The sequence below is a fragment of the Diceros bicornis genome, chromosome 3 (assembly GCF_020826845.1).
Source record: "Diceros bicornis minor isolate mBicDic1 chromosome 3, mDicBic1.mat.cur, whole genome shotgun sequence".
NCBI lineage: Eukaryota > Metazoa > Chordata > Mammalia > Perissodactyla > Rhinocerotidae > Diceros > Diceros bicornis.
This window is the reverse complement of record NC_080742.1, coordinates 28,204,225-28,216,044: the sequence shown is the minus strand read 5'-3', so window position 1 is coordinate 28,216,044 and position 11,820 is coordinate 28,204,225. Positions and strand designations below refer to the sequence as shown.

Genomic DNA, 11,820 nt, shown 5'->3' with positions numbered 1-11,820 from the left:
TAGAGGAAGGTGGGCAGGGACGTTAGCTCAGGGCCAATATTCCTCATGCAAAAAAAAACCAAAAACACAATTGACAAGCTACATGTTTCCTCAAGATTAGACTCAAGCTATGTATTTTTAATGGAAATACCACAAAAGCAACGGTGTGTGGCCTTCTCGTTGCATCATATCAGGAGATGCATGCTGTTGGTGTGTCTCATTATTGGTGATAAATTTGATCGCTCAGTTAAGCTCTGTCTGCCAAGCTTATCCACTCAAGTTACTACTTGTCCCTCTGAGATTAGTAAATAATTTGTGGAGTAGTACTTTCAGACTAAGTAAACATCCTGTTTCTCATTAAACTTTCACCAACTAGCTTTAACTCCATTGATGTTTTGCTAATTCCATCTTTTTTTCTATTATTACTTGGTTTTTACCGAAGGAAATAGCCCCCCCCCACACTTATTTATATCAGTATGGACACCCAGATTTTTGCTTTATTCAATGGGTTATAACCCACTACTATTATTTATTTTGATGCTCAGATTGTCCCAGATCTGGCCAGTGGGAACCTCTTCAAGCTGGCTCCTGTGTAATTTGATAAGCCTCCCTCATTCTTTGAGCATTTCCTTACCTTCTTAAAGAGCAAGAAGTGCTGGGCTCATCTTGTACTTCTCTACCCCAGCACAGGAATCAGTCTTTTCTCCAAGGAGCTCTGTGTAGTGTGTATTTTTAGAACTAGTCTTGGATAATGGTTGCAAATAATCTGTATTTCCCATTTCTGCTTGGTAATTTAGTCTCATGAATTTGGTTAGCCCAAAGGGATTCCCTTGCATTTAGTCACCCTCAGTGAACCTGCCCAACTGAGGGGCAGACTCTGGATTGTGGTGCTTTAGTGTAATCAGATGGGGATGCCCAGCCTGAAGCAGCTTTGGATTTCCAGTGCAACACATGGCTCTTCCCTCTAAGGTACTATCATAGAGCCATGGATTCAGTGAGGAGTGCACGTTAGAACTATCCCCAGGAGGACTTAATCCAAAAAACTAAAAGCTCATCCCAGGTTTCAGAAATTTTAAGGTGACTTACCTGTCAGGACAACTGCTCCTGGCAATTCAAGTTCTGAAGAGTAAGGAAAAGTCCTCCTACCTAACCATTTGAGAACTCCCAGTCTCCAAAGACTACAGACCATCAGAAAACTCCATTGATGAGGCAAATCTGGCACACTGACTTCATTCAGAGCTTGTTTGCGGATGTTAAAACAGTCCAGTGAACTCCAAGGACCACTCTTAGAAATGCATGAAGAGTCTTGATGCTTCTGGAATACTACACGTTTTCCAATTCCTTTCTAATTGCTATTCTATAAGGTTTTAAATGGGGCTGTGTCTTTTCCAATTTACATATATTTGGGAAACATTTCGCAAAATATTTCACCCTAAAACATTAAGGAAAACGATGATAGAAACAGAAACTTGTAAAAATACATCTTTTAATAAACATCAAGAAATACAGTGCACTTTTATCGAGGTTTTACATTGCAGTTTACAGCAAACATATTATCTATTATAGTGTATATTTACAAGTAAAGTAAACTCAGGGTTTTTTTTCTCCCATGGCTGGATAAACCATATCTGGTGCGTCATACCACATTTAAGCTTGTTTTCCAAGCTGGCTCTATAAAGGGCCCTTAACATTAACAGCTCATAACAACAAAAAAAGATATCCCCCATCACAATGAGCCTAATGAGCACTCAGAAAGTTACTAAAAAGATATGTAAATACTTGGTTTCCTTTGATGCCTTTGAAGAATAGCTACTGAGAGCAAATATGAAATATTAAAGACAATAATGGAAACAGCTGTTTCTCTTGTCTAGTGAATCCATAATAAATACTAATTTGAGGCTACAAATTATGAAAAAAACCCAAAAGATTCTGGTAGGAAAAGCTTAACATTTGTATTTATGATCTCATGGACTAAAAACTGTCTGGTATATTAATGGCTGAGTCTACTTTTCTTCAACATTTTTTATATAAAGAACAAGGTGATGGTGGAATTCTTGACACTTCTGGACAAATTTAGTGAGAGAGGGAAATGAAATTAATTGACAAAGGGGGAAATTAACATTAATCTGAAATTTCTACCTGCCACTGTTTTGGAATGATCAGGATTCAGCTACATCCAAGAAGAGTTAAAAGGAATGGAACTGAAGGAAATTAGAAGCTATAACTAAAAAACCATAGTCTTGCATGCTTTCTACTCATGGCATTTAAAAATTACATAACTGGATTTATTTGCTATATATATAAACTAGTGTTGGAATTATTAAAAAAAAGTACCACTTACATCCACAGAAGTACCAGAATCATACTCAGATTTGTAAAGAGGCATAATAATCTGTTTATCATGCAACTAGCTGTTTGTGAAATTTACACTGGTTAATAGAACAAAATCCTTATCAACATAGTAGTAATGTGTAGCAACTGACAACAATTAAGTAAGCAGCTCAAATTCATAAGGGTAAAGACCCAATATCCCTGAATTTCTAAGCATTCATCTCATTGTTAACACGGTTTCATCTAAATGCTACCCCATTAGAAGAGAGATTTTAAATACTCCTCCCTCTTCAACACATCATACTTTCAGAGGTGAAAAGGGAACAATTCAATTTCTCTACCACTTTCACCCATTCTCATCAATGTGATATAGTGTTATTACAGTGTCTAGGCTAACATAGGTGCTCTAAAGGATCCAATGAATTGAATTTCTAGGTTCCCGAATCACTGGTATTGCATAATAAGCCTGTCTGCCAGAAGGCAGTATCTCTGGTTGAAATATATTCCTGGATCAATGATTGAGAAGTTAAGACTAGCTGCCAATGAAGTCAGACAGTTCCCTAATTGTCAGATAACAGTTTGATTTTCTCTATAAATTAAAATTTCTTAGTGGATGGGACCAGATCTCATACTTTGCACATATCCTCTATAGCACCTACTAAAGTGTTGGGCAAAGACACATGCTCAAGGAAATAATCAGTGATGGGGGCAGGAACTGAATCAAGAGTGAATGTGGTCATGGGGAAGCCATCACTCAAAAGGCAGTCACCAGAGTGAATCTCTGACACTGTCAACAAAGAACACGTTTGTTCCCTACCACTGTCTAAAGGAGAACAAACCACTTGGGCCTCTTTCTTTCTTTCTCTTAGTTACTAAGAGATTATATACGGGCATGAGTACCACTTGGTGGATGACATCTGGAATAAAGGTTTTTCTGCCTCAGAGGAAGCACCAATCCATCACATGGCACATTTTCAACTCCAATAATACAATTTATAGAGTCATTAACTTTTAAAATTATGTTAAATGTTATCCATACTAACAGACATTTAAAATGTTAGGCTTATTCTCTCTGACATCACTTATAATGCATTTTATTTTTAAACACTGGCATGAGGTAGAAGATAAGGAACTCACAAAAGAAAGTAATCTTCAAAATACCAAACTCTATTCAATACAATCAACCCCGAGAGAGAAGTAGGAAAAGTTACAGCCTTAAGCTGGTAGACTGACTACCGTTAAAATATTACCCTTACCTGAAAGAAATTTCTTATATTTGAAATTGCCCCCTTTTCCCAGTTTAAGGTATTATGGAAAAAGGACAATAAACATTCTAAAATACTCATAAAGATCATATACAACAGCTTCTCTTAGCCATCATTTTTTACTTTACCATGTTGCCCTAAATCACCTCGATTGAGATACAGGTCATTTGCACTTGAATAAGTGATCAATATCAATATGGAGGTTAAAAATCCTTCTAGCATAAGAAGCAAGATAAAAGGAATGATTCACATTTAAAATAATGTACTTTTCGAAAAACTAGCAGCACTTCATTCTACTAGGATATACAAATTTGGCTTCGTTGACTGGCCAGAAACAAAGGAAAATGTATACAGGTCCAAAACAGCTCCTTGCACAAGGGAAATGTGAGGTTACAAGTTTTCTTAACAACTAACTACCTCCTCATTAGGTGGTGTGTGAAACTACTGGAATGTCAATTTCAATGGCAGAAAGGCGGGAGCGTGCTGAATAGGGCTGTGAGTAAGTATGCATACTGGGAGGATGGGAGTACAGTGGTTGCCAGAAAGGAGAAGGCAAAGACTTGCACGCACAATACCAAATAAAGAGCAGAAGGGAAGTCATAAACAGACCCCCAGCACTAGCGATAGTGACATAAACTGCATAGTCAAACGTGAAGACTGGCTCGAACTTCTTGTTCAGATGGATGTTATAAAAGATGACCCAGATGGATGGGGAGAGGCTCACAGTTCCTGCCAGGAAAAACAGCAGCCCGGCCACCAAGTGGCAGCCTGCACTATTGACCAGACACTTGGCCAGTTTGATGTTGGGCACTGAAGACCTGAAGGCCGTGTTACACATTCCAATCAGGCAGAGCAGCAGGCCACCCATTGCGATCAGGATGCTGAGGGGCAGGGCAAACTGGAGGACCCGCAGGTCCAGCTGGTCAACTGATGAGTACCAAGTAGCGTCGTACATGAGGCAGTCACTGCTACCGTCGTATCGGGCACACTTCACCCACAGGCCTGTGTAAACGGTCAGGTTCTTCTCGTTTCTGTTGAACGTGATCAATCGTAATTTTCTCCAGTTGGGAAGGAGAGTCCCTGCAAACAGGCCTGCTACCGAGGCAATTCCACACAGGACGGAGAGGACTGTGGCTGCATGGACATCCCGACAGCCCATGGCAGGCAGGCTTGCGCAGTACTGTCAGCCAGACTAAGGGGTGACACACAAGAGGACAAATCATGAGGGGACAATAGGAGAGCAGAGCAGGAAGGGTGGTGCTGATTGGCAACACAACTAATGATGTCAATGCAAAGAGGAAGAGGGAAATTCTGTCCCTTGTTTCCTCTCTATGTACAATATCAATGTATATAAACACATATGCACATGACCTCAGAGCAGAGATGCACACACACAGGCTAGTTTACCACCGACTGGGCCAGGTAGCAACTAAAGTCTTTAGACTTGAGTATTTTTCTTCACAGTGAATCAGAGGAACAACGATAATAATTTCAAATTCTCTTAACATCACATTTGAAATTCTCTCAGTTGTCAATAATCACTCTTTCAATGCACACATATCAAGCACTTTCATGTGTCAGGCACTCAAAATAAATAGGGTCAGAGCACTCATCAACTATCAACTATAAACAACACCAGTTCAGCCTCAAATGCTCATGCAAATGTAAAATGAGACTAGCACACAGCAGATGGGAAGGCAGCTCATCAAAGACAAAGGTGTAGGGAAAGCAGCACTATAGGACAGTGGAGTGGTTGAGGGCAGACTGAGCCAGACTGCTTGGGTTCTAATGCCCATCTCCTCACTTGCTAGCTGAGTGACTCTGGGTCAGTGACAGAACTTCTCTGTCTCTCATTTTCCCATCTGTAAAATGGCAAAAATAACAGTGCCTACCTCACAGGGTTGTTCTAGGTATTCAATGAGTTAATATAATGTCAAGTGCTTACAACACGTCTGGCACGTTCTAAGTGCAATGCAAGTGTTAATGACATCTTAGCACTCAGTGATCAGCTCAGTCCTTGGCATACTGGAGCACTTCAAAGAGCATTTGCTGAAGAAATGTTAAATAAGAAAAGCAAACATCTCATTCCTATATACTAGGCACACTGGAAAATTACAAAACATAAATAGACTCCTCTCCAATGAGTTAGTCAAATGAAAAAAAGAGAACAAAGGTCCCTGAAATCATTCTGCTCAACTGCTTCCTGGCTTCTTCAATATAACTTGTGTGCTTTTCAGGTTATTATACTATTACTGCTCATATAAGATGAATGCAAAGATTTCTGAAGTAATGGCAAGCTATCTCTATCAATGCTATTAAAAGGAAAACAAACAAGTAGCCAGGCCTTTCTCTCATCCCATTAGAAGGCTGTGTTCTTTTTCTGTAGATGACAAACTATAAAAATCAGTATTTTATTCAGCTTTAATTTCTTCAAGAGTTTGAAACTCACTTTCCAAACACCACTCAAATGTATCTTCTCTGCCTTCTATCATGCCCTCTATGAGGCAACAGAAAGAACTAATAAGGTAGCACATTTACTTCTTTTAGTCAGATCACGACGAAGGGGTATGGTTGAGAATATTCTTATTTCTGGATAGAGTACCTGTTTGGAGAATCCACCTTCCTTTGCAGAGTCAAATATTATCTGCTGGGATGGTGAAGTAGCATTCCCAGGAGTTCAGGGGTCAGAAAGAATGCCAAAATGCCGGAAAACTGGGTTAGGACTTGATCTAATGTGTTCAAATAGGAGGGTACAATGTTCTTTAGAAAACAATGTATTTGTATATTTAATCTAATGATATAAAGTAGGAAAAATTTTACTAGCAGAATATATATACTGCTAGTATATATTTACTAGCAGAAAATATACACACACATAGATATGTGTAGTATAGTAATACACTATATTAGTATATTTAGTATATTGTATAGTATATACCTAGTAAATATATACTAGCAGTATATATATATATACGGTACAATATAATACACACATATATACAGTATAATATAAAATCAGAGTTTAAGCACAAGTGACTATTTTTTAAAGTCCTCGGGTTAAGCATAATTGGTTCTAAGTTTCTCCATTAACATTAGTTTACTATTTGTTTATCATATTGTCTTCTGTCAGTATTACCAGAAGTAGCAATTGTTTAAGAAAATGTTATGGATGAAAACAAAACAAAGGAATTATAGTCCTAATTTATTTTTTTGTGCAAATTGGGGGAAAAAACCGTCTTGCTTAATTTTAGCAACCAATCACCTTGGTCCAGCAATGAAAATTCTGGTGCAGGTTTGAGGGTGTTTATACTGAAAAAGGCTACTAACGATGTCAAGCTCCAGAATTCAGCTTCCTGTTGGTTTTTGCTCATTCATCTCTCTCCCTCACACACTGTGAGCAACTTGCACAGTGCCTGGCACACAAGTCATTCTAAGAATATTTGAATAAATGAGTACTGGGCCCTGTTCCAAGACCAAAGTAACTCACAAAGGCAGGCTATTGATAATGCACAACTGGAGAAGGCAGTAGCCATTACTAAGAAATCATTCATTCAATAGGTATTTACTGAGTATCGAGCACATGCAAAACACTCTTGTTAGGCCCTAGAGGGATACTGAGGCCACTAAGCTCTGGACCTTGTCCCAATGTGTTAACAGTCATACTGGGGGAAAGTATATGCTGTTTTATGAGAACTCATAATGCTGACAGCAAGTCAGTTGCATGACTACTACATATCAAGTGATTGTTGTTAGAATTATGCAAAGTGAACCAACAAGATCAGGATAAACAACTTTAATATTAATAAATAATAATTAATTAATTCCTCTAGTTCTTAACCTATAGACTATCAAACAACACTAATGAACAGAGGTGGGTCAATATTTAAGTATCAAGTGTGTTCAATTAAATCAATGCAAGTGTTGTATCAGTCCCCCGAACTTGCTTTTGCTGAAGCGTTCTTAGCTCAGATTCCCGAGATTGACTAAAAGTCCTATTTACAGAGCCAACAAGGATACCACGGCATTTTTCAGAAGAGAAATACTATAGCAGCCTCAATTCTTCAGCTAAATTTCAACCTCGGTGCTGGAATTAACATCCTTGCTCTTTGTAACTTTCTTCAGCTGCTTTACTTTTTATGTCTTCTTAACTCCACATACATATGATTTGATAATAAGTCATATATCCCACTAGAGGGACGAAGCAACATTTTATAGGGATAGCTGGGAGAAGGAATATGTTGAGTGATTTAAAACTGAAAGATAATGCTGACTCTCGGGTTAGGATCTGTCCATACTGAGAGGGCAAAGACCTCTACTTTCATGCTATGCAAATTAATTTTGAAGCGAGAATAATTTTTTTCAAATGCAAATCTGATCATTTCACTACATTTCTTAACATTCAACGGCTTCTCATTTCCTTCAGAATAAAGTTTCTAAAGTTTCAAATCCTTCTCAGGGTCTCCAAAGTTTAAAATCTCACCAACTGGTTCCTGCCAAATTCTCAATCTCCTTATGTGTCACTCTCCCATCTTACACACTACAGCCTATGCAGCCATACTGCTTTTAACTTCTCAAATTTTCCACTTTTTATTTTGGCTAAGGGCTTTTCCTTATGCTATTCTTCCTCTGAGAACTATCTTAATCCCATCCTATTCTTTGCTAAGCCAACAAGTATTCATCTTTCTGGTTATCTGCTCTGGTAGCACCTCTGTACTTTTCCTCCAGTAGCAGTGATTATGCTTATAATTCCTTGTTCAGTGTTTATCTTTCCCACCAGCTTGTGAATTCCTGGAGGACAGAGAGCCCTCTGTTTTATTCACTGTGTCCAACACTGGCACATAGAAGGCACTCGATTATTTGTTAAATGAATGAACAAACAAAACAAAAGGTCCATATGAGTATGGTCAGGATACAGGGAGAGAGTTACACATTTGCTCTAGTATCAATTGCATTCATTTCATTCATTCATATCCTGTGTTCTGAAGCCTCCAAGCTGCTTCTAGACTGTGCCCCTTTTCTACTCCTTATTGGCCAAAGTCACTCCCATTTTTCAAAACAAAGTTCATTTTCTTCCCCCAGGAACCTCCCAAGAAAGATGAGGCCATTCCCAGGCATTTACATACAGACTATGCTTCTACAAATACATATGTAAGTTTGGCAACACTGGTTAACTTTCACAGTGGGTAGGGAGTCAATCAATTATGACTGTGTTGATTCTTGTGTTTTCAACTTAATAGGTATGTTACATATTGGATATACTCCTCTTCATTAAGAGTGGTTCATATATCAAATTAATGTTTGCTTATCAAAGCTAAACAATTTATTATATTTGTATTTATATTTTCTTTTTAAAATAGCAATGGGGGAAAAAAATAAACATCTTTTTACCATATGAAAACCCCTTATTAGGAACTGTGGAAAATATGCAAGGCTAAGAACATACTTTAACATGTTAAATCTGAGAAGCACGCATGAACACTAGCTGGGCAACAGCCTTGAGCTGGGTCATACATACAGATGTGTGTGCTTGTTGTTTCCATCTGAGAGGCAGCTTGGTATTGTAGTCCAGGTGACCGAATACCCAAATGCCAGACATAACCTACCATTTACAAACTGGACAAGTCACCTATGTCCTCTGAACCTCAACTATCTCATTTGTAAAACGTCCTCCAAGGTAGCTGTGAGATCATGAATAGTAATGCCCTTTGTAAAACAGAATATAGTCAGAAATTTTAGTCTGTAATGACTATGAGTAGGCTTTTTTACTTTCTTTAGCTAGGAACATCTTTCCTCTGGACTCTCAGCAAACAACCACAGATGATTACAGCCATATAATAATGGTAGAGCATTCTTTTTGGAGTAGTTATGACCAAATCAAATAAGAACTCTGTTTCAAAACAACCAGTTCACATTTGTCATTTGACTATCTGTTCCACTGTGACTTTCAGAGAAGTAGATGGATAAAATTTGGTACACAATTTTTATCAAAGGTTATCCAAGATATCATTTCAAATAAAAATATTTTCAAAAGGATATCTGTTCTGTGGTTTTGAACAGAGTTCAAAGAAGTCTGGAGTAGGAATAGTGGCTAAGGGCTTTAGGAATTCACAGACCCATCACTATCTATTTTTTCAGGGACAATTCTGAGGAACAGTTAAATGAAAACACATGTGTAACAGCTATTAATTCTTGATGGAACACCAGCAGTCTCTTCTATCTGTAATTTGGGTTTTCTTAGAAATTGCAGGTCATCGCTCATTGAACTTACAAGGGAGGTCTGTCCTATAACTTTATTTTGTTGAACAGGAGAAAAATGTGTCATCTGATATATGGTAGCAAAGGGAAGAGAAATAAGATATAATCAAAGGATGTACTTACTCTTTGAGGTACCTGATGGTTCTAAAAGAACTTTAATCAACTTAAAAGAAATATGTGCACATCTCAACAGACAGGAGAGAGAATCTGGGCCTAAAGAAATAGGAAAAATACCCCAAATTAATATAATACTTCTTTAAAAATGCAATTTGAATTCGCATGGAATTAGGAAAAATAGTTAGCAATTATCTAAATCCAAAGAAATGTTATACCAAAAAAGATGGGCAAGTTTTTAAAAAAAAAAATGGCAGTTTAGGGCCCGGCCGGTGGTGTAGTGGTTAAGTTTGTGCAGCGGCCCAGGGTTCAAGGGTTCAGATCCCAAGCACAGAGTTACACATCGCTCATAAAGCCATGCTGTGGCGGCCTCCCACATACAAAATAGAGAAAGATTGGCACAGGTGTTAGCTCAGGGACAATTTTCCTCAGCAAAAAGAGGAAGATTGGCAACAGATGTTAGCTCAGGGCCAATCTTCCTCACCAAAACCAAAACAAAAAAGGTAGTTTATTCTTAAATTCACACATGATTTATATGTAAGATACAGAAGAAAAAACTCATTTTATGATTTGAGAAGATAGGAAATAAGGGTAAAAATCACTTTACTGTCTTGGAAATAAATTATCAATATTTAATGAATTTTTTAGATCCTTTTCATGACAATAGTGAAAGAATAAGGAGGGCTGAGGAAACAATTGTGTAGTTAGTTGTCTTGGAAGTAAAAGAAATTCATGATGTTTCTTTTATACTTTTTAAAAGAATACTGACAACAAAACTAGGCAAAGTTGATCTTCACTGTGCATCCTAAAATTTGCAACTAGAATGCTTTTCTGAGTTTACAGTTCCACCAATGGCTCAACCTGCCATTTAAATGTTTCCAAATATCTTTTTTAAGCATCAGCAACTTCCTCTCCAAATACTATTTATCTCAATAGGTAGGACGAAAACTTGTAAACGTCTGAGAACTTCCTGGATAAAGGCATTTATCACTAGCCCTATTATGGTCATTATGTAGAATGATGTCCGCAGCAGTCTGCACAGCAGAGATTTCAAATGGTTCTTTTCTAAATGTACGTTTCTTGAGTTGGTAACCAGCATAACTGCTCACTCCCAAGTTAAGGGCAATCGTTTTACAATCAAAAACACACACCAGGATCCCTAAGCAATCATCTGAAGTGGAGTCACCAAGTGTGGCCCTTCTCTAACGTGGTGATGTACCCCTTCCAAGGTCTGTAGCACAGAACTTGGGCTTCAGAGGAAAGCAAACCAAGGTTCCAGAGCAACCCGCAATCCCCCTCCTCTCCTCTCCCTTCGAGCTGCGTCCTCAGGAGCACCAGAGCTGGCAGAGAGAAAAAACAGAGAAAAAAGAAAAAGCTCTCCTGGTTAGAGCCAATGGGAAGAGACCGCAACAGTAACTGTTAACGCCCTCAGAACAAGCCCATCCCTGCAACACTGAGTGGGTTTGAACCGCGAGCAGGTCGTCATTACACAACCAGCAGCAGCTGGTGATTCAAAAATAACAACTCGCAGCTCCACACTGCACACCAGGCCGGTCGAGCCCCCAGCCCCTGGCCGCTCCGGCAAGACACCTCGACATTTCCATACTCCTGTGTACAAAATAGTTTTTTAAAGCTTTATAAAATATACCTCTTCACTCAATTTTCACGTCCACCGACGTGGTCAGCATTTTTGAATGTCCCTGATTCCCCTCGATATACCTATTTTACACAAAATCCTCAACTACTTACGCAAAAGACCCAGAAATCAGAATATCCTTGACCACACCTACCTGTTTCTCACATGCAAGTCATTTTACTCACCCACACTGACGAGCCTCTTGGAGCGTCTCCCTCTCAGCGTTCCAGGAAGTGCGTT

General features: G+C 38.5%; 1 protein-coding gene across 2 annotated transcripts; it reads right to left on the bottom strand.

Annotated features, from left to right (window-relative positions):
• Positions 1 to 1,985: 1,985 nt before the first annotated feature.
• On the bottom strand, positions 1,986 to 11,820 carry CLDN12 (claudin 12). 2 transcript variants are annotated; one of them, XM_058525189.1, is made up of 4 exons: positions 11,735 to 11,820; positions 11,096 to 11,284; positions 9,954 to 10,043; positions 1,986 to 4,767 (listed from the first exon to the last, which is right to left on the bottom strand). In XM_058525189.1, the coding sequence occupies exon 4, from the start codon at positions 4,732 to 4,734 to the stop codon at positions 4,000 to 4,002; it is 735 nt and encodes a 244-aa protein (XP_058381172.1). In that variant the 5' UTR covers positions 4,735 to 4,767; positions 9,954 to 10,043; positions 11,096 to 11,284; positions 11,735 to 11,820; the 3' UTR covers positions 1,986 to 3,999. The 2 variants fall into 2 exon arrangements, with proteins under 2 accessions (XP_058381172.1, XP_058381179.1); XM_058525196.1 differs by lacking the exon at positions 11,096 to 11,284.

What these genes read in the sequence shown, in the direction of transcription:
- CLDN12 (XM_058525189.1), bottom strand. Translation starts at nt 4,734, where the DNA reads ATGGGCTGTCGGGATGTCCATGCAGCCACAGTCCTCTCCGTCCTGTGT.